This window comes from Prionailurus viverrinus, chromosome A1, assembly GCF_022837055.1.
Source record: "Prionailurus viverrinus isolate Anna chromosome A1, UM_Priviv_1.0, whole genome shotgun sequence".
Taxonomy (NCBI): Eukaryota; Metazoa; Chordata; class Mammalia; order Carnivora; family Felidae; genus Prionailurus; species Prionailurus viverrinus.
The window spans coordinates 153,862,073-153,885,841 of NC_062561.1; the positions used below are offsets into that span (position 1 = coordinate 153,862,073).

General features: G+C 38.0%; 1 protein-coding gene across 1 annotated transcript in view; it reads left to right on the forward strand.

Moving 5' to 3' along the window:
- Positions 1 to 23,769, forward strand: part of ADGRV1 (adhesion G protein-coupled receptor V1) — a 563,604-nt gene that overhangs the window by 199,281 nt on the left and 340,554 nt on the right. Inside the window, exons 69-76 of the mRNA XM_047878513.1 lie at positions 661 to 810; positions 1,888 to 2,361; positions 4,566 to 4,709; positions 7,628 to 7,802; positions 9,090 to 9,225; positions 11,520 to 12,628; positions 16,129 to 16,246; positions 17,118 to 17,289. Coding sequence (XP_047734469.1) covers positions 661 to 810; positions 1,888 to 2,361; positions 4,566 to 4,709; positions 7,628 to 7,802; positions 9,090 to 9,225; positions 11,520 to 12,628; positions 16,129 to 16,246; positions 17,118 to 17,289 — 2,478 coding nt within the window. The remainder of the gene's footprint in view (positions 1 to 660; positions 811 to 1,887; positions 2,362 to 4,565; positions 4,710 to 7,627; positions 7,803 to 9,089; positions 9,226 to 11,519; positions 12,629 to 16,128; positions 16,247 to 17,117; positions 17,290 to 23,769) is intronic.

The window sequence follows — 23,769 nt, forward strand, 5'->3', positions numbered from 1 at the left end:
ATGGCTCACACGTTTGTGAAGGTTGACAAGTCCAAAGTCCATAGAGCAGGCTGGTAGGAAGGTTAGGAAAGACTTGCAGTCGTGATCTTGAGTTTGAATTTTGTGGGACAGGTTGGCAGAATGGAAACTCAAGCCGGATTCCTAAATTGCAGTGTTGAGGCAGAATTCCTTTTCTTCTGGGAAGCTCTAGTGTTTGCTCTAAAGGCCTTCAGATGATTGGATGAGGCCCACTCACAATATCAAGGGTAATCTCTTTCACTCAAGTCAACCAATTGTAAATATTAATCACATCTATAAAATACTTTCACAACAAAATCTAGGCTAGTGTTTGACTGAACAATTAGGCCTGGTAAAGTGAAGCAAACATGAGGCAAATCAAATCAAATTCAGGCATTGAAGTACTATCCTTCTGAGACACTACAAATTACAGTTTTCCAGACACTCCCATTACCCTTAGGGAATAAGAACCTACTTGTTTTAGATAACAATCAGTGTACTGAAGAAGCTTTTGAAAAATCAGGTAGCTAGGCAGATTATATTCAAGACTTATTTCTGTGTTTCTTTCATTTCTTCAGCTTATCTGCATGTTGATATGTTAGGTACTGTAATTTCATCTGTAGTTGTTATATTATTCATTCTGCTATCTTTTTCTGTTTTTAGATACAGAAGTTTGGTGATCCAAATGGGGTTGTTCAGTTTGCTCCTGAGTCTTTATCTGAGAAGACCTATTCAGAGCCGTCAGCTCTGGAAGGGCCCCTGATCATTACTTTCTTTGTCAAAAGAGTCAAGGGCATTTTTGGAGAAATTATGGTACTATTTTTCATTTGATTTTTAAATAGTGTGACAATTTGCCTAACAAACGTGATTGTGAAGAACAGAGAAACTGTATGTTATGGTAAAAATTTTAGAAGTAACATGAGTTTCAGAGAAGCTGAGAAGGTTCATTTCAGCACCTTTGGGTTCTCCAGCCAACATCAACCTCTAGCTGTTTCTCTAAACCCAGCTATACTTAGATTGAAAAGATCTTTCTAACACTTAGTCATGAAGGGTGTGACTGAATTATTTTGTATTTTCTTATTTGCTCTGATGTTTAACTTTTCCTACTTAAGTCCCTCAATGAGTTTTGTAAATTGCTTAATCTATTCTTTAGAGCTTTATTTCTCAGTATAATTTTCTCATTTACCAACTGATTTTTAAGAGGTTGCATTTGCATGTATATTGACATAGACTGTTTGGGGATGCTCTTGTAAATCATCGGGATGTTTGTCTAACAGATCAAGGTTGTTTGTTTGCTAGCAGAACATACTTTGCAGTTTCTTTATGAACTTAACTCTTTTCACATATTGGAGATTAACTGGTACTTCCTCAGTGGAAACTTTATGGTTAGGGGTACAAAAATTCTTGGAAAAGAATTTTTAATTCTTGAAATCTTGTAGATATTCCCTTTTTGTTAAAAGTGAACCCAAACAAATTCCAGTATGAAGCATCAGATTCTCTACTCGCTTTTTATCTTCAAGTATTGTCTGTGATTCAAATGCCTATCAAATACATATTCAGAACTCTAGAATGTATTTATGGAACTGCCATTCCAAAGTTAACTTTCCTTTGCTTTATCTCTTCAAATCATGTTATTATTTTAGAAGTGAAATGAGATTTTGTAATCTTGTCCTGCAAATTGCATACAATAGTCTGAAAGAGTTCATATACTTTCATGATGCTAATGTCATTCTTCCATACTTTCTAAACTGACTATTTGGAGAGTCTGGCTTTGACTATGATGCTGCACAATTCAGAGTTAGTTTTTGTATATTATGGGGGAAATATAAAGGCTTTTGATTCAATATACTGAATTATGTGACTTTGTTGGATTATTTCCTTTTATTTTAGGTTTACTGGGAAATAAGCAGTGTGTTTGACATTACTGGAGACTTTCTTTCTACAAAAGGATTTTTCACTATTGCTGATGGAGAGAGTGAAGTGAGATTTGATGTTCATCTGCTGCCAGATGATATACCTGAGATTGAAGAAGATTATGTGATCCGGCTTGTTTCTGTAGAGGGAGGAGCAGAACTAGATCCAGAGAAATGCATCACCCAGTTCTCTGTTTCTGCAAATGATGACCCACATGGAGTATTTGCTCTGTATTCAGATTACCAGTCAATCCTTGTAGGGAAAAACCTTAGTAGATTCATCCAAATTAATGTAACCCGGCTTGCTGGAACATTTGGAGACGTGGCTGTTGGGTTTCGGATCTCTTCTGACCAAAAGGAGCAGCTAGTTGTTAGTGAAAATTCAGACAGGCAGCTGGTGGTCAAAGACGGTGCCAGATATAAAGTGGACCTGGTGCCAGTGAGGAGTCAGGTTTGTAGCATTTCTTCAGTTTCCTGACCGTTTCAAGGAGAGGCCTGGCTTATCTCGTTTTCAGCTTAAAATCTTACTGAGATATTTAAATATAACCATAAAAAAAATGCCATAGAAATGCATAATAATTATTGGATGAGACATGTGCAGTTTATAAATGCATTTAGTATATTCCCATTTGGTAATAACGTATTTTTGTTTAAATGCAGCTGACACTTAATGCAGTACTTATTCCTAACATTCCTGTAGTTCTTTGGGAAATTGACTCGATGCCCTGACCCTGTTGTATTAATTTCTAGCCTTCATTTCCTGTTTCTGAAAATTTTCCAGACTGGAATAAAGACTGCAAAGCTGGGGAAGTGGGAGATGGATGAACTTGACCAGAATATGATTGTATTAAGCCTCACTGACAAATTAGAAGAGTTTTTAAAAAAATACAGTGTGCCTAAATTATGTAACAAAACATTTCCTTATACCTATCTATGTAATATCACCTTGTGAATGCATTCAAGTTTTAATTTCTGTTAATGAACACCAGGGGACATTCCTTTAGCCTTTCTAGGAATAGCTTCATATTATTTTATAGTGAGATTTCATTTGACAGTAAGACCTGCCACAGTGAAGATTTGATTATTCTGTTATTTTACTAAGCCATATGGATAGTACAAAACTATTCTCAGACTATGTGTAGGAAATCCAAAATAAGTGATATATATTACAGGGACTAAAAGCCTTGATCTGCCTAACTCCTAGATTGTCTCTTGTAGTGCATGGTACCTGGAACATTTTGAAAGATGTTAGTCTTCTTTTCCTTTCACTTGAAAAGATGAATGGTATACAGTTGACCCTTGAGCAACATGAGTTGAGCTGTGCGGGTTCACTTACATGTAGATGTGTTTCAGCAAATATAGTACAGCACTGTAAATGTGTTTTCCCTTATGGTTTTCTTAAGAACATTTTCTTCTCTCCAGCTTGCTTTATTGCAAGAATACAGTAGTAATATGTGAAAACTTATCAAATATGTGTTAACTGACTGTTCATGTTATCAGTAAGGCTTCTAGTCAACAGTAGGCCATCAGTAGTTAAGTTTTGGAGAATCAAAAGTTATAGGCATATTTTCTTCTTCTAACTAATATCCCAGTCTTCAAAGAGCAATGCATTATATCTAGAGCATAAGGGGAAAAGGAGACCACTGAAAAAATCTTAACCCTCGATTTATGCACATGCCCCACCTTAACGGCCCAGCCAGTGAACTGTGTGGAGAAAGGGTGCACCCCTAGAAGAGAGGTGGGAGGCACATGCTTGAAGTGAGGACATTGATTTATTTCTGTTTCCTTAGCAGTTGATCTATGAGTCATATTCAGTGAGTGTCACTTTGAAAAAATGAAGATTGATTGCATGATTGAAGCATCTGTTATCCTCATGTTACATAACATTTGAAACTACTAGGGTACATATTTTGCACATTTGGAGGACTGTGGTGTATGTTTAAGTACATTATATTTAAAAGAAGAACAGACTCCACAAAAATGGTTATTTTTGCATTCAATAAAGATGTACAGAGTTTTTAGTAATAGTCCAGATTATGAGATGACTTGGAGGTTTATCCATTATCAACAACCATGTTTCTGTGGGAAAATGCTTTGTAAATTAAAAAAAAATCCATTTTAGAGTAACATTAATTTTTAAATTCAGAATTTCCCTTTTTTAGTTAGATTCGAAAACTTTAAAACTTTGTAATCTAATACATTTTATTAGTAATTTTTATTTATCCAAAATATTTGGATGATCAGTACACCTACATCATTATCCGTTTTGAGTAAATCTCATTAGCATAGTAATTATCACTCGATGGAGAAGAATAAAGTGAGTTTTAGATGCTGACTGTTCACCAGTGCGCTCTTTTATTCCTGTGGTACATGATTCCATTACTAATGTGACTTCTGTGATTGTTATCATTCTTGAGGCCTTTGGACACACATGGAAGATTTGCAAATTTGTGTTTTTACACTCGATCACTCTTCACCCCATAGTCTTTGTACTTGTGATTTGTTTTATGACCTGAGGGAAAAGACATATATTGATGAAACTGTATGAAAGGACCGTGAGATGTTGTGCTAATGACTCCTGTCAAATGTCAGTATTTTTCTCTGAAAATTCTTTTTTATACTACTAAAGAAGTCATTGATACTGATTGTTTATAGGTCTTCTTATCCCTGGGCTCTAATTTCACCTTGCAACTGCTGACTGTGATGCTTGTCAGCGGGCGTTTCTACGGCATGCCAAAAATTCTCCAGGAAGCAAAATCCACTGTCCTTCCTGTCCCTGAGAAAGCCGCCAATTCTCAGGTAATGGGTCCAGGGTGTGTAACCGTCGTAGAACCACTAGAGGGCAGCTTTCACAGGAAGGATTAAAAAGATTCTTAGACCTAAAATTGCTCAAGATTCATTATTTCCTTAAATCAGTATCAAAGTAGATGCATTGATTAGAGATGCATTTTATGAAAGTAATTTGCCAATTTTTGACATTTTCCTTTTTGGAGATTTAGAAAGTTTGTGTCTCACAGAACGTGAATATAAGAATTTTAAAAATAACCGTCACCTAGAATAAAAATTTCCAGGTTTTTGTTGTTGTCGTTAGTGAATATTTCATATTGAGATATTTTATGCTAAATAATTAAAATTAGAACAAAACATCAGTTAATATTTCAGACTTTTTCATTTACTCATTGTGAATATTTTTCTTTCATTTTGAGAGCCCTTTTTATTGTGCCACGTTTGTGCTGATGGAGATAAATCGTGATAGGATCCTGTGACTTGGTTGTCCCTGTATATTTGAATCTTCTACAGGAGTTCAGTGTGGGAGAGAGTGTTTCCTAATCACTTCGTAAATTCACAGGAGAACAAAGAATAACTTGAGGGCTTTAATTCCTATTTAGGCAGATTCTGTCAGTATACGAGCAAGGCAGGGGCTGTTGTCTCTGGCTCATGGTAACGTATGTGTTTGTTAGACGATGGTGAGATAACATTGCATCTTTTTCCTTCAGATGGGAGCTCCTTCAGCTTTGATTGATTAAGGCGGGCCTAGACCAATGTGTAGACATGTAGTCTCTGCAGCTGATAGAGCTGGCCAGAAGCTTGTGTAACAGGGTCTCTGACCATTAAGCAGATCCTCTTCAGAAACTCCCTCCTGGGCTGCAGGGATGGATTTGCTTATCCCCTAGGTGGAATCCATCAGCATTAAAAAATAACTGAGAAGAATAGTTTTCTTTCCTCTGCACCTCATCTGTTCAAGAGGGAATGGAGGACTATAACTTAATAAATAATACTTTGAAGTTTTGTTGTCTTCTTGTTACTCACAGGTAGTTATAAAAAAAGATTGCTTTCAACATGAACCATTTATTTGGCATAGCAAAATATTTCCTACTCCTTGTCCATGCACATGGTCGTGACATGTATCACCTCAAAGGGCAAGATTGGGGCCTCCTGTCCTTGATGTATCCTCTGTACTCCTTACCAGTGTTTGTATGTGGGGTGTGTGTGTGTGTGTGTGTGTGTGTGTGTGTGTGTGTTGTGGCTAGAAGACTTTTTTTTTTATTGTTTATTTTTGAGAGGGAAAGAGACAGAGTGTGAGTAGGGGAGGGGCAGAGAGAGAGGGAGACACAGAATCTGAAGCAGGCTCCAGGCTCTGAGCTGTCAGCACAAAGCCTGACGTGGGGCTCAAACTCACAAACTGAGATCATGACCTGAGCTGAAGTTGGACACTTAACTGACTGAGCCACCCAGGTGCCCCATGTGACTAGAACACTTTCAAACAGCCACTAGCCATGGAGCAGGTATGATCTTAAATATGTCAAAGCTTTTGACAATTGCTAAACAGAAACCTCACTATAATAGAGAATCTAGGCTGGTGTAAAATGGAAATTTTGTTTTTGTTTTTTCCTTTTTCTTTTCTGTAGCTCCAGAGGCTCTTCTGTGGTACCTTCTTACACTTTTCTGCTACTTTGCTTTCCGATTTAAAATGGGAAAAATGAGGGGTTCCTGGGTGGTTCAGTCAGTTAAGTGTCTGACTTCAGGTCAGGTCATGATCCCACAGCTTGTGTGTTCAAGCCCTACATCATGCTCTGTGCTGACAGCTCAAAGACTGGCACCTGCTTTGGATTCTGTGTCTCCCTCTCTCTCTCTGCCCCTCCCCTGCTTGCTCTTTGTCTCTCTCTCTCTCTCTTAATCTCAAAAATGAATAAATATTAAAAAAAAAGAAGTCTGGAATATTGAAGAAAAATAAAATGGGGCAAATGAGTCTTAATATAGAACTGTCAATCATATGGTATCCCAATTTATTGGTATTGGGACCAAAAGAGGTAAACTGAGTTATCCAAATCACAGTGTGAAGCCAGGAATCTGGTTTTATTTTTACTTATTGGCCAGAACTTATTTCATCTATAAATCATTTTTAAGTCCCAGAGTTCCCTGAAAAGGTTACCCTTAAAACAAGATCTTACTTGATATGGATAAAAAAGATGATTATTTAAAAAAAAATCTTTGGAGGTTTCTGGTCCTCAAAAAAATATTAAATTGAGTCAAAGAGCTGGAAAGAATCTTAATAGAAAATCTAGTGTATGGTGCTCATTTTAAAAATGAAGAATTTATTATTATTTCTTGGAAAGAAGTCAGATTTCAGTTCTAGATAAACCAGATTCTATAAAAACCCATGAACAAATCATTAAAATTTTTAATCTTTTGCTTTCATTTTTAACAAATTACATTTGTCTTTTTTGGGTCTTGTAAATTCAGAGGACTATATTTTGATTAAAAAAAAAGGTATAAACTATCATTGGAGTTACAAAATTGAATATATTTCCAAATCTCAGATGTCATTTCTTTTTATTTATTTTATTTTATTTTTATAATGTTCATTTATTTTTGAGACAGAGAGAGACAGAGCATGCACGAGGGAGGGTCAGAGAGAGAGGGAGACACAGAATCTGAAGCAGGCTCCAGGCTCTGAGCTGTCGGCACAGAGCCCGATGCGGGGCTCGAACTCACGGACTGTGAGATCATGACCTGAGCCGAAGTCGGCCACTTAACCGACTGAGCCACCCAGGCGCCCCTCAGATGTCATTTCTTAAGCATTACTCTTGAATTGAATATTTTCAAAACAAGAAAATAGATTGTATAAACAAAGAGAAAGTTGACTTATAACCCACTGTTTAGAAAACAGGAATGTTTAGAAAGAAATAAAATATTCTAAGCATGTTTTTTCTTAGGTTGGATTTGAATCTACTGCTTTTCCACTCACGGACGTCACTGCGGGAACAAGCCACGTTGTGATTTCTAGGAGAGGCACATATGGCTCTCTCGTGGTTGCCTGGGTGGCTGGATATGCTCCTGGGTTAGAAATCCCAGAATTCATTGTTGTTGGCAATATGACCCCAAAATTAGGTGAGTTGTAGCTTTTCTAAGATCTGCCCTATAGGACATGGAGATGTGTAATTGGCCACTCATTTTCTTGGACTGTCGTTACTCTGGATAATGAACTGTGTTTTGTTTTTGTTTTTTGCTTCTTAATGTTTATGTTTTAAAGAGAGAGAGCAAGCTGGGGAGGGGCAGAGAGGGGCGGGTGGGGGGGGAGGGCAGAGGATCCAAAGCAGGCTCCATGCTTGCAGCAGAGACCCTGATGTGGAGCTCAAACTCATGAACCACGAGATCATGACCTGAGCCACCCAGGCACCCCCTTTTTTTTTTTTTAATGTTTGTTTATCGATTTTGAGACAGAAAGCAAGCAGAGGAGAGGCAGAGAGGGAGAGAGAGAATCCCAAGCAGGCTCTGTGCTATCAGTGTGGAGCCTGACCTGGCTCCACCACACAAACCATGAGATCGTGACCTGAGCTGAAACCAAGAGTTGGACACTCAACTGACTGAGCCACCCAAGCGCCCTGAACCATTTTTCTTTTCTTTTTATTTTTCTTTTTTTAAGTTTATTCATTTATTTTGAGAGAGAGACAGTGTGGGTAGGGAAGTGGCAGAGAGAGAGAGAGAGAGAGAGAGAGAGACTCCCAATCAGGCACTGCACTGTCAGTGGGGTTCAAACTCACAAACCCTGAGATAATTAATGACCTGTGCTGAAGTCGGATGCTTAACTGACTGAGCCTCCCAGGTGCCCCACCATTTGTTTCCTAATACACTGCTTTCATATTTGAGTGATCAGAGTTGGTAAAAATGAGAAACTTTATTCAATCAAAATAAAAACTTCATACCTCACCTGGAAATAGTGGTCACTAAGCAGATGATTTTGTCGATATATTAGTTTATTAAAAGTAGTTCTAAAAACTTAATGTGCCTGTATAATATTAAAAAAAAGGTAGAACTTTGTATTCATTTGTGTGTTCACCTGAATATTTCTCACAATAGAGTGGCTGTTGCTTCATTTTCTTTCTTTCTTTCTTTTTTAATTATACCGTTAGCTCTGTGAGGGTCCCTGAGACCTAGATGTTAGATGATGTGACCTCTACCATGCGGAACAGACAGACAGGGATTGAAGGCAGAACTTGTGGCGTAATGACCTTTCTCTAAGTTTACTTCCCCTTCTGCCTTTTTAAATGTTTTAACCTTTTGTAGACTGTCACAGAATTTTGGAAAAGACAGTATTTTACATCATTTTTAAGAGTTGTATCCCAGTGTAAGAACTCATAAATAATACCCTGATTCTCTTGTCCTCTTCCCTTCCAGGGAGCCTTTCATTTTCTCATGGAGAACAAAGTAAAGGAGTCTTGCTGTGGACATTTCCCAGTCCTGGTCGTCCAGAGGCCTTTGTTATTCACCTCTCTGGGGTGCAGAGCAGTGCCCCTGGTGGGGCTCAACTTCGGTAAGATCCTCAACCAGCAAAACAAAGGGAATTTTCAACCCAATTCTCAACCAATAAAATCTCTGAGGAATAGTGTGGAATTTAGCAGTTGAAACAGAAGAAGACACAAGGATCACTTTCCTTGAAGCAGATGTGAGAACAGTTTTAGTGTAGAGCAACACATGGCCTGCATGCCAAAGATGCCACAGAGGGAGGCTGACTTTCCTAGAGTCACCGCCCTCTGCTTGCTTTGAAGAGAGTTCTTCCTGTCCTCTTACTCTATAGTGTTGGCCTGGGTAACGCCTCCAGCAAAAACCGTGATGGCAAACCATCTGTTATTAAAGGAGGCTGTCTCCTGAGAATTTGCCAGAAAATACCTAATTTTCCCAAGGGATTAAGAATAAGAATAGGCATAGCAGGGTTATAATGTGACTTGTACTGGTGGCTCTTTTGAGTTTAATTTAAATCAGTACATTTGCAGATAAATATGTCCCAGTCAAAAGCGATTTACTTGTCTCATACCTGCAATGGGGTTGATCAGAATAGCAGAGGGCCGACCTTTAAGGTAGACTCATGGTTTTAGTCCTGGCCCTGCCACTCATTTGCTGTGTGACTTTGCGAAAGTTACTTGATCTTTCTTCTCTTCACTTTACTTACTAGGAAAGTGGTGGAAAGGTGTGGGCAAAACCAGCGTGTGTTCAAGTATGTTTGTATGCATGTTTAGATTTAAGAGATCTTGGTTGGCACAATCAGATATTTAAAAAGTATCTTAAAATGTTTTTTAAATATTTAAAAAATGTTTGGCCACAGAATGCAATGCTGGGTAAGAAATTTAAATGCTTTTAACAATAACAATAGTTAACAATTTTATAATGCTTATGATAGGTCAGGCATTGTTTTGAGATACATATTTCAGGGCGCCTGGGTGGCTCAGTCAGTTAAGCGTCCGACTTCAGCTCAGGTCATGATCTCACAGTTCGTGGGTTCAAGCCCTGCTTTAGGCTCAGTGCTGGCAGCTCAGAGCCTGAAGCCTGCTTCAGATTCTGTGTCTCCCTGTCTCTTGGCCCTTCCCCCACTCACACTCTATTTCTTTCTCTTTCAAAAATAAACATAAAAAAAGATATATTTTATAATTTGTATATATGGTGTTATATATGTCTTAATTATATTTTATATGTATACATGTATGTTTACTATGACTTTACAACGACCATATGACATGGATACTATTATTAGTCCCATTAGATGAAGAAAGAACTCATAGATATGTAATGTACCCCCCATCACACAGCTTATAAGGTGGGGACCATAATTTGAACCCAGGCTGCCTGTCTACTTTCTGAGCTCTTAACCGCTATGCTATGTGTTGAGAGATAGGTGCTTGACACTAGAGAGTGATGGGCGCTGGGGTGTCCTCCCTAAAGGATTAAAAAAACTGATTAAACAACAGGTAAAAAAAAACTGTTAGCTAAAGAAATTATGTCTGTGGTCTAAATTCTCTTGATGGGCCACCTGTGTTACCTCTGGCATAACCGTTAATTCACAACACAACTCCATAAGAAAAAGCTAAAGATAAATCACTCATTTATGGATGTTTCTTCAAATTCACATGAAAAATTTTAGCAAAATCTGTGTGAGAGAATAGTCCCATTACTGGCCAGCTGGAAGAAGCAAGGATTTTGCATTTAATAGGGATAACCATTTCTATTTGGTAGATAAGAAATCTGGCCGACATCCAGAGCATCCTGAGTTTTTGGCTCCCTGTGTACTTATCATAAGAGAGAGCCTCCTGTTTCAAATTCTTCAGAGAACTGCTCTGGGATAAACTAGATATACAGGCCAGAGACCTGTATGTTCTTCACTGGGCTAATACAACTTGTCAGGGCTTGTCACCCATGATCACAGCTTCTCTTCTTACATTTCTTGTGTTCTGGTGTATTCACTAATGCGTAAATAGGGTTTTATGGAATTTGAAAGGGCATGCCATTTTTAAGGTGCCTCTCATGAGGGGCACCTCGGTGGCTCAGTAGGTTGGGTGTCCAACTCTTGATTTTAGCTCAGGTAATGATCTGGTTTGTGAGATTGAGCCCTGTATCAGGCTCTGCGCTGACAACGTGGAGCCTGCTTGGAATTCTCTCTCCCTCTCTCTCTGTCCCTCCCCAATGCACGTATGCATGTGCACATGCACTCTCCCTCTCAAAATACATAAATAAACTTAAGATGCCCTCATGAGAAGCACCTTAAATATTTGAAAAATGAATCTCTACAATAGTATTCCTTTTTTTCATCTGTTCTTTCATGTTGTTTTTTTCCAGATCAGGGTTCACCTTTGCTGAAATTGAACCAATGGGAGTCTTTCAATTTTCCCCTAGTTCAAGAAATGTCATCGTGTCAGAGGATACACAGATGATTAGATTATATGTCCAAAGACTCTTTGGGTTCCACGGCGATCTTATTAAAGTTTCTTATCAGACAACTGCAGGCAGTGCAAAGCCCATGGAAGACTTTGAGCCTGTTCAGAATGGGGAACTACTTTTTGAAAAATTCCAACCTGAGGTCAATATTGAAATAATCATTATTAACGATCAGCTTCCTGAGGAAGAAGAAATGTTTTACATTAATCTTACTTCAGTAGAAATGAAAGGATTACAAAAGTTTGATGCTGATTGGAGACCACGCCTGAATCTAGATTTCAGTGTGGCATTGATCTCAATATTGGATAATGATGACCTGGCAGGAATGGGTGTTTCTTTCCCTGAGACAACTGTGGCCATAGCAGTTGACACAGCTCTCATTCCTGTAGAAACTGACTTCTCAAGCACATACCCTGACACAACCACGATAAATGCTGTTCCACAGCCCTCTGAAATGGTTGCCATTGTTCCTGAGGCAACTGGTGTATCCGCCATCCCTGAGAAACTTGTCACTGTCCCTGATACATCTACCTTGCCTGGGAAGCCCGAGGTGTCCACTGTGACTGCAAATGTTTCCATCCATGGAACATTTAGTCTTGGGCCACCTGTTGTTTATGTTGAAGAAGAGGTGAAAAATGGTACATCTAATGCTGTAGAAGTTTTGATCCGAAGAACTGGTGGGTCTACTGGCAACGTCAGCATAACAGTTAAAACTTTTGGTGAAAGATCTTCTCAGAAGGAACCAAATGCATTGCCCTTTCATGATATCTATGGAATTTCCAACCTAACGTGGGCAACTGAAGAAGAAGATTTTGAAGAACAAACTGTTACCCTTACATTTGTAGATGGAGAAAGAGAACATAAAGTATTGGTTCAAATTTTGGATGATGATGAGCCCGAGGGGCAAGAATTCTTCTATGTGTTTCTCACAGACCCTCAAGGAGGAGCACAGATTGTGAAGGGGAAGGATGATGGTGGATTTGCAGCCTTTGCCATGGTCATTATTACAGGTATAATGGAGATAAAAATATACTTTTGTGGTAAAAAATTTGTAATAATATTACTGTCTTAAATTTAATTTGAGAGGGTGACTTACTTGAATTGTTCATAGTTATTCATTAAACCATTGTTTTCTTGTGGCAGGAACCCATAACATGAACTCATGATATTATTCTGGGGCGCCAAGCTCGAATTTAATTGTACTGTAAATGTCACTTAGCTCAGATCTAGTTAAACAATCTATAAATTTATACTTTCACAGTATTAGGAGGACCATAAAAATGCTTAAGACCATGTTCTTCCACTGGAAAATATTTAATTTAATTATCCAAACACATGATTGCATATCCTTTTGTGAAACCTCATTCTGCATTTCTGAACCACTTTTAATAATCCATCCCTAAATCTAAGTCTCAATGCTAGGAAATTCTTTATGTTGGGAAATAGATGAAAACTCTTTTATTTTGTTCTCCTTTTGAACCATTGCAGCTTTTATAACTTCTTTACTATTGGGTATATAAATTACAATAGATTAAAAATTTACTGATTTTTTAAGAGTTTCTTGTGCATCTTATAAAATGTTTCAGTGATAATTGGTAGTTTCCTCTGAAATCATACTGTGTTTCTTAAAGTTGTTTAGCTCAGCTTGTCAGTATCTTACCCTAATTAGAGTATTGACAAGGCCATCTTATGATTCTTACCTACTCTGCTCTTTTTTATAAACATTTATGAATTTTACACAGTGCTTCAGAGTTTCAGATGACACTATGATAAAATAGTAGTGTAGTGGAAAGGAAACTAAATGTCATGGCTCCTATATTTATGGACCACATCAACCATTAATTGGGAGACTTGATGAAATCATTTAGTGTCTACTCTTTATGTTTCTATTTTATAAATGGAAAATTTTAGAATAAACATCTTTATTACCCTTTTAGGATTTGATGCCTCCTAGAATTTTTATTTTAGCCATTCAGTAGTAATTAAATTATAATTTTGCAATTATATAACTTCCTTTTATACCCAGCCAGAATTGTCATTTATTCCTCTTCCTCTAGTTTATTGAGTATTGTAAGTTGTAATTCTGTTCACCAAGTTATTTACTGATTTTGATTCAGTTTAGGTTAATTATCTGTATTTTTCTATCAAAATTATTTTGACACTCAGTATCCTCCTCCCCCATGCTATAGGATAGATATTTAATTATAGTTATTTGAATATGACGAGGGATCCATCAAAATATTTAGCAGCTAGTGTGGCAGAGGCCCAGACCAGTCAAAATGGTTGCCAGAGGCTCCTTGATATCCTAAGCATTTCCCCAGTAGTTACTGGATTGTGGAGACATCTTGTGGCCCTGGTTACAGGGTCAGGGGAGGGTGCTTCGGGTGCTCAGAAAAGCAGCTGTGTACACGTGGAACGGAGGTGCTCCTCACTCAGTATGGCGTACCAATACCAGTGCATAGCCGTGTGGCATGTCAACACCATACTGATGTGACATACCAATGCCTACCCATATACCAGCCCTGAGCCTAACTCACCAGGCAAACAGTCACTCAGCTGAACCTTGATGAGGTTCTCTAATGTTTATTCCCTACATAGGGTACACTGACGATACACATAGGGCAAATGATAACTCCCCACCATACCTACCTCTTACTGTCACGTGATGTAATCTGTGTGACAACATCTGAAGTACATTTGCATGGTCATATACCCCAGGTTCCCTCATTTGTCTTCTTTTCTCCTGGCTTTTTATTTTAAATTTTATTTTATTTTAATGGTTTTTTTGTTTTTGTTTTGTTTTTTTTTACTTTTGAGAGAGAGAGAGAGAGAGAGAGAGAGAGAGAGCGAGCAAGCATGAGCAGGGGAGGGGCAGAGAGGGAGACACAGAATCTGAAAGGGGCTCTGGACTCTGAGCTGTTAGCCCAGAGCCTGACATGGGGCTCAAACTCACAAACTACGAGATCATGACCTGAGCGAAAGCCGGATGCCCAATGGACTGAGCCACCAAGTGCCCCATCTGGCTTTTTATTTTAAAGTAATATTTCCTTTTTAACGACATTAGTTTTTCCCATTCTTCTTATCTTTCGCTAATCTGCATAGTCTTTTCACATTTAGACTTTAGAACAAACTTTCAAAATAATATCAGGAGAAAATAGTTTATCATTTAGTTTTGGGTTTGATCATTAGCACATTACAAGTCTTAATTCATCTTACTAGAAACTTGGCATCAATTTTATGATCGTAGATGTGGCAAGGGAAGCATTGTGTTCATCAGAACCATGCTCAGTGCTGTATCACTGGAAAAGAAAATGAAGGTTCTGCTTGTGAGAAGTTTATATTCTATTTGGAGAGACAAATCCCCACCAAAATGACAAGGAAACTGTTGCTACCAAAGAAAAAAGTTGCTGACAGGTTCTGATGCAGGGCTAAGAAGTGATCGCAGTGATTAATGAGTGAGGATGAAGACTGGCAGTCTGGCTGAAACGAGGCACACATGAGACACCAGGACAAAATGGTTCATCACCTGCATGTCCCTAATTAATAGGCTCCACATCTACTCACACTTCAGACCTGCAAAGTAGGGGCTGGTGACTCCTGGAGCTCCCTCATTGGGACCATTAGGTGGTTTGCTGTTTTCTTACCCTGACCCCTAACTTCAGAGGTTCTGTCTCCTTGGAACCCCAGCAGTGAGGTTGCACAGTGACGGGCACAAGTGGTTTTTGAAGCTAATTGCTTTGGGGTCATTGCTTTTAGGATCACTTTGCAAAACTGGGTCATTGAGAAATAGAAAACAGCAGGCAGGAACTGTTTACTGGCATATTTCTAGTCTGAGAAGCTAGCTTACATGCTGGCAAAGATTTGGAGTGACTGTTTTAGTGCAGTATGGGCCCTTGGTTTGCTCGAGTTTAAACACAGTTTGTAGTATGATGGTGCATGTAACCTCCAGTGTTGCTCAGAGTTGTTTCTTTTACTCAGAGATACTTAGGAGTTCCTTAATAGTTATGTTTTTCTCTGGGGGAAATAACCAAATGCATAACATGAATGGTCTTATAGGAAGGAAAATCAGTTAAATGCAGTTCATTATTCAGCATATTCATTAAACACTTACAATATGCTGGACACTGTTATGGATACTGAGAATATAGCAGTAACTTTCAACTTTCATATACTAACTTTCAATATACTAACTTTCAACAGTAAACATATGTAAAGTGTAAAGAAAGGGCTATCAAATATAAAATAGTCTCATCAGAGAGAAATGAGCATGTGTCAGTGTGGAATATAGGAAATTATGTTTTCTTTCTTCTGGTATTATGTTCTCAAGGTGTCACCTACCTTGGTATTATCATTTTGATGCTAGTCTACTTTTAGTAAAGATCTTTAAAAATTGTAACTGCCCCTACTCAATATTTCTCACTTCTACACCGTCTGAGCTGGAAAGATTAGCAAAACATTGGAGATCTTCTAGAGTCTTGAGTATATTATAACCCTCCTTTTTACTTATCAGGGAGTGATCTTCACAATGGCATCATTGGATTCAGTGAGGAGTCCCAGAGTGGACTGGAGCTGGGTGAAGGAGCTGATAAGAACAGACTGCATCTTACTGTCACACGGCAACCAAACAGGTATGTTGATACATATATATGTAGCAGATATAACATCCTATGTGTCTGTATAGTACCTGATTTGAATTCATAAAATGGTAAAAACAGGATGAAATGCTGATAGAAGGTCATGTGGAATGTGGTATGTCAGTGTTCGGATGCTGTAGTTCCTAATCTGTGATTTAACACACTTGGTTAATGAGTGTGACTTAGGGCCACCTTGAATATTTTGTACTTCATAAAGTACCTTACAGACAGAAGATTATGGAAAGTCATCACTTCAGCAAATTTACTATTCTCTGATCCCTCCACGTACACAACTATTTTATTAGGGAAACATGGAGTATCAAAATTTTGCTTGCGACTTAATACTCCACAGTACACATCTTCTGAATGCTTATCACAGACATACATGTGTTATGCACCCATGTACATGGGTGTAAATTATCTTTTCCATTTTGGGCCATTTTCTCTGGAAATGTCGGTCATCTCTTGCCATTTATTTTTATAATAACGATCATTTTTAGCAGTAGTGTGTTTCCCTTAGAAGAATTGTTGTGAAAAAACAAAGAACACTTACTTGAAGGCAGGGGTAAGTGAGCATACTAGGCAGGGAGATATTATTTGTTTCCACATTCTTGATACATAGTAGTTTAAGAAGTACTTACTCAGGTTTGAATAGAGTGTGGTCAAAGAATGCCACGTAAACTCTGGCCTTGATTTTTTAAGGGTAATGATTAGGTGAATTGGTTACCTTCAGCTTTATCAGTGGTCAAGGAAGTGCTATGCTTTGGGTGAAGAGGTACACTTAAGCGCAATGATACGTTCTGCATTAGACACAGGGATAACACTCTCTGCTATTGCATTTGCATAGGTTTTGCTTTGTTCCTAGGGCCTTTGAAGATGTCAGGATCTTTTGGCGAGTCACATTTAACAAAACAGCTGCCGTACTCCAGAAAGATGGTGTGAACCTGATGGATGAACTTCTATCTGTATCAGGGACCACAACCTGTACAGTGGGTCAAACAAAGTGCCTTGTCACCATTGAGCTCAAACTGGGGAAGGTAAGAAATGATGAGGAACTGTGTTTTCCACTTCTAATTATATTTCTGCAGAATTAATAATTTTAGAGTCACTTTATTGCAATTTACACATTGGTCATGTGAAGATTCTTTGTGTCTCGCCTAGCCATAATATCTAAATCTCTTTTCTAGGTAACAGACTTGAGACTTACAAATCATTACATAATGAATTTTTTTTAATATTTATGTTTTTATTTTGAGAGAGAGAGAGAGACAGCACAAGCAGGGGGAGGGGCAGAGAAAGAGAGAGAGAGAGAGAAGAGAGGAGAGAGAGAGAATCCGAAGCAGGTTCCATGCTGTCAGCACAAAGCCTGATACGGCTCAACCCCACAAACCATGAAACCACAACCCGAGCTGAAATCAAGAAACAGATGCTTAACCAACTGAGCCACTCAGGTGCCCCTATATTATGAATTTTTTAATAAGCTCGTCAGTTACGCACCTAAAACTAATACATTATATGTCAATTTTATCTCAGTAATACCAAAAAATCTCATCAGTTTTCTCCATTTCTGTTTCTTGTCATTTTCGAGGTTCTTCTGGGGCCACATGCTCATTGTGTGAATGATGCCTTGAATCATTTTCAGTCTAAATGTTTAATGTTTTGCTCTTATCATACCCATAATTTTGCCTAAATCATATTATATCCATAGATTTCATCCATAGAATGAAAGTTCTCTCATTCTTTATTCATATATGGAGAGAGTTCACTTTTGATCTACCATTCTTGGTGAATGTTTGGATAAATTTCTATGCATTTGTTTTGTACATGGCACTCAGGAGACAGGCAGGCCCTGTCTTTCCATAGGAATCTGCATTATTCACATGGTATTAGTCACTGATGACTTACCAGAGCTTAAGTCTTTTTAGTAAATGTGTGTGACCTTTTTTTTTTTTTTTTTTTTTTTTAAATGACTGTTTGGTGATAATTTAATGCCTAGGGAGCACTCAGTATTTTTTGCCCACTACTTAATTTATTACAGTCAAATATTTAACATAAAAACTAGCCATAATATTATGAATGTTCAAAAGTATCAAGGTTTTTGGGGCGCCTGGGTGGCTCAGTCGGTTAAGTGTCCAACTTCGACTCAGGTCATGATCTCACAGTTTGTGAGTTTGAACCCCATGTGGGGCTCTGTGCTAACAGCTCAGAGTGTGGAGCCTGCTTCAGATTCTTTGTGTCCTCCTCTCTCTGTCCCTCCCATGCTCATGCTCTGTCTATCTCTGTCTCTCATTAATAAATAAACGTTAAAAAATTTTTTTTGAAGTATCATGGTTTCTTTCTCCATGCCACACACTTCAAACAGCAGAAAAAGTATGCACAAATGCAATTATTCCAAAACGTGTAACTGTGCTTAAATCCATTCTAAATAGCAATGTTGTAGATTAAATTTTTTTTCATTTTTTTCTCTTATTTTTTCACTTTCTGAGGATCTCTGTACCAGTGATATTGATCTTCCCTAAGGTTACACTAGTATTTATTTTCATACCTTCCTGGAATTGTAATAATTTTACTGGCTCCAAAAGAGAAATAATACTTATTTTAGGAGGTTATGTATTCTTGGTTATCACTACTTTGTTCTTTGTTGGTATTATGGGTCCTGGTTCTTGTCTAAAGTTGTTTCACATAAGAATTGCTGGTCATCTGGTTGGGATCTATTTTATGACTTCACTTGTTATATCATTAGGTTTTTTGTTTTTTTTTTTTAAGTTCATGCCTCAGAGGTTGATTTTTTTTTTTTAACACCATGTTTTTCTTCCAGAATCCTTTATTCTTTGAACTTTGCACTGCCAGCTTTACGTTAATCATTGCTTTATCATTCTTGTGACAGGAGCTGGTCTATTAGAGGTATTGGGAATATTCGCCTTGTTAGTGTCTTGTTGTATTTAGGAGGGCAATCTGGAGGCTTCATCTCATAAAAGATGAGATAACCAGCCTGTGTTCTTAGGGCATCTCTTTAGCTCCTCTCTTCTGTGACACTGGAACCACACAGTTGTGTAATCTTTCACCTTGTGTGTGACTACCAGCATTCTTTACCTTCTGACTGGTTTTCATCTTTATTTATATGTGTTTCATAGGTCTGAACAATTTATTCCTGTTATTGGTACAGTTCTTACTCCTTCTAGGAATGTTGTCTTATTCACATTTTTTTATTAGCTCTTTGCTACTTACGTATGCAAAGAATGTTTGTTATTTTTTAATGAATGAACACATATTTAATAAAAGACATAAATATCCAGGTACGTTAACAGTCTCCTTCACATTAAAGTTAATAAAATATTTAGTACATACTTTATATTCACATTTATTTTCCATTATAATAATTTTTTACACACTTTGGTAACTTTTCTCCTTTAAGTATCATTATAGACTCAAATTCAACTACTTTTTTTCAATTAAAAAAATTTTATTGAAGTATAGTAGACACAAAGTATAGTTTCAGGTGTGTGGTGTAGTGATTTGGCAAGTCTCTATTTTATATTTGTGCGCAATGCAAGTATAGCTATCTTTAACTACCATATAATGCTATTACAGTATCACTGACTGTATTCCTTATGCTCTACCCTTCATCCATGTGACTTATTCCATAACTGGAATCTCCCACTCCCACTCCCACTCCCACTCCCACTCCCACTCCCCTTCACCTGTTGTGCCCGGTCCCCTATCCTCCTTCTTTCTGGTAGTCATATGGGTGTGTTTCGGCTTTTATGTTTGTTTGTTCATTTGTTTCATTTTTTAGATTCCACGTACAAGTGATGAAATCACATATGGTATTGGTCTTTCTCTATCCGACTTATTTCTCTTAACATAAATACCCTCTAGGTTTATCAACTAATTTTAATTACTTACTGAATGACTTTCTTTTCACTCCTCAAATAGCCATGGAATGGCCACTGAAAGTCCTATTAAGATCATTTTTTGGTCTTTTCCTATTATTTTAAAGTTCTGTGGGCATCTGGGTAGCTCAGTCAAACTTCAACTCATGATTTCGGCTCAGGCCATCATCTCGTGGTTCGTGAGTTCGAGCCCACATCAGGCTCTGCACTGACAGCGCTGCACCTGCTTGGAATTCTTTATGTTTTCGTCCCCCACTCATACTCTCTCTCTCAAAATAAATAAATAAACTTAAAAACAAAATAAAACTCCGGAAGTATTTTTGCTTTATGGCAATAACATATATCTCATAGCCATTCTGATTTTTCCTGATCTAAGACATCCAGTCAACTACCATCCATGGAGTTGATTTATTTCATCCAGAAGAGTTGTAGAGATCTAAATATACGTTCTAGATACACATGGGAGTTGATGGTTGGCAAAGGTGCCGCTGCTGTGGGCCACCTTACTAGTGATAGAGCTGGAAAATATTTTAAAAATATTAAGTCCCACTGATTTTACCTAATTTAACGTATCATTTTATCATACTTTATTTTTCTTGAGGAGTTTCATTACATGCTAATAGTTTCTGTTGTACCACAATTTCAATATTCAAAACTTTTGATGTTATTCTACTTGGAAACATGTAAGTCCTCTTCTAGGCCTTTTTCAAAAAGTTTCATGCCTTCAACCCCCAACAACCCCATATTTCCTAACTATCCCTTAGGGACTAATCAAAATACTGCTAACTCCATGATGCCTCCCCTGATATCTCCAGTTAGAATTCTTAAGTCTCTTGGGGCGCCTGGATGGCTCAGTCGGTTAAGTGTCCAGCTTCAGCTCGGGTCATGATCTTGCAGCCCGTGAGTTCGAGCCCCATGTCATGTTCTGTGCTGACAGCTCAGAGACTGAAACCTGCTTCAGATTCTGTGTCCTCCTCTCTCTGTCCCTTCCCCGCTCACGTCTCTCTGTCTCTCAAAACCAAATAAATATTAAAAAAAAAAAAACAATTCTTAAGTCTCTAAATTTACAGACTTGGTACCTTTTTTTATGGAAGTTACTGGTTATATGTAGGGTTAAAACTTATGCATATTTTATCTTGACAGTTGGACTCTTACCTGATTGAAAATTAGAACATGATTTTATTCATCTTTACATTCCTCCCATCATCTTCCATAAATATGTGTTGCATAGAGGAGTTATTGACAAGTGTGTTGTGCATTTTATTTCAAATAGGATTTTTGGTAAATTGCAATCTTGACTAGATCTCACTAGACTTAAAACTTGTATCTCATACACAGATATCAGTCTTGTAAGAAAAATCTTTTGAGATCAGAGTTCAATCCTATATTGCTATTTTGATAAATGTCTTTATGAGTCTTTTGCTGACTTCATTCTTGTAAAGTGATACTAGTCAGTATTTAGAGATAAAAATGATTTTCATGGAGTAGAAATACCTTATTGGTGACAGCAGGCAGGTACAGTAGGTAAAGATCCTGAAAGATAGAGAAGTTATGCTTTCATCCTATTTGAAGGGGGTCTCTACCTGTAGGAGAGAGAGGGAAAAGAAAAAAGGCAAGCAGAGGTGGTCTTGGAGAAGCTGAAAGGAAGGGCGATAGGCTGGGTAGAGTTGTAGGTGGGAGAAGAGACTGCTTCCTCTGGGCTTGCTCAACTGGCAGGAGATGCCAAGGGAAGTCCTAAATACTAAAGATATTATAATTATGGATTAAGGGAATGTGATGGACAGTACATAGGATGCTAGCTAAGTATATCCTTTTTCCCAATGAGGGCAATGCTACTAAACCCATATCTAAGTAGTTTCAGTTAGATAAGAGAAAGAATTTGGTCTCACTTCTTACTTCTCTAATATAATGCCCAAATCATAGTTAAATTTTCTTCTGCATCCTGAGAAGCAGCTAATTTTCAAAGCATTTTGCTCTCATTGTCTTCCCAGCTGTCAAAAGGCAAGGTACAAGTAAGAGTAATACACATTCCAGTTTCAGTAAGAGGAAATTTAGAAGGGTGAAGAAGGAAGAAGGTTATATGCTTAGAAGAATAAAAAAAATTTTTCCAAAATGTATGGTTAGCTTCTAATACACATTTTAACATCTCACATTTTGTGACTAGAAGGAAACTTCTTACTCATCCAGTTCAAGTTCTTCTTTTTATGTATGATAAACTGATACCTAGAGATGTAAATGAGACTGATTCAGTGACCATGTTCTTCTAGTAGGCTTTGAGAGATTATTTGGAGGTCCTAGCAGACCTAAGAACCAACCATCTCCTCATTTTTAAATAAAGAACAGGCTTCAAGGGTACTGAACTTATTTAGGAAAGTAGTGGTAAGAGTTTACGCTCTGATGATAGAACACCTGGGTTCAAATCTTAGCTCTTCCCTCAATTAGCTCAGTGACGTTAGGCAAGTTGCTTAGCCTTCCTGAGCCTCCCGTGTTTGCTGGGGTTAATAATAACATTGTTAATGGAAAAAAGACAGTCTCTTTAACAAAAGGTGCTGGGAATACTGGACAGCAACATGCAGAAGAATGAACCTAGACCACTTTCTTACACCATTCACAAAAATAAACTCAAATGGATAAAGGACCTGAATGTGAGACAGGAAACCATCAAAACCCTAGAGGAGAAAGCAGGAAAAGACCTCTCTGACCTCAGCCACAGCAATTTCTTACTTGACACATCCCCAAAGGCCAGGGAATTAAAAGCAAAAATGAACTATTGGGACCTCTTGAAGATAAAAAGCTTCTGCACAGCAAAGGAAACAATCAGCAAAACTAAAAGACAACCAACGGAATGGGAAAAGATATTTGCAAATGACATATCAGACAAAGGGCTAGTATCCAAAATCTATACAGAGCTCACCAAACTCCACACCCGAAAAACAAATAATCCAGTGAAGACATGGGCAGAAAACATGAATAGACACTTCTCTAAAGAAGACATCCAGATGGCCAACAAGCACATGAAAAGATGCTCAACATCGCTCCTCATCAGGGAAATACAAATCAAAACCACACTCAGATATCACCTCACGCCAGTCAGAGTGGCCAAAATGAACAAATCAGGAGACTATAGATGCTGGTGAGAATGTGGACAAACGGGAACCCTCTTGCACTGTTGGTGGGAATGCAAACTGGTGCAGCCACTCTGGAAAACAGTGTGGAGGTTCCTCAAAAAATTAAAAATAGACCTACCCTATGACCCAGCAGTGGCACTGCTAGGAATTTATCCAAGGGATACAGGAGTACTGATGCATAGGGGCACTTGTACCCCAATGTTTATAGCAGCACTCTCAACAATAGCCAAATTATGGAAAGAGCCTAAATGTCCATCAACTGATGAATGGATAAAGAAATTGTGGTTTGTATACACAATGGAATACTACGTGGCAATGAGAAAGAATGAAATATGGCCCTTTGTAGCAACGTGGATGGAACTGGAGAGTGTGATGCTAAGTGAAATAAGCCATACAGAGAAAGACAGATACCATATGTTTTCACTCTTATGTGGATCCTGAGAAACTTAACAGAAACCCATGGGGGAGGGGAAGGAAAAAAAAAAAAGAGGTTAGA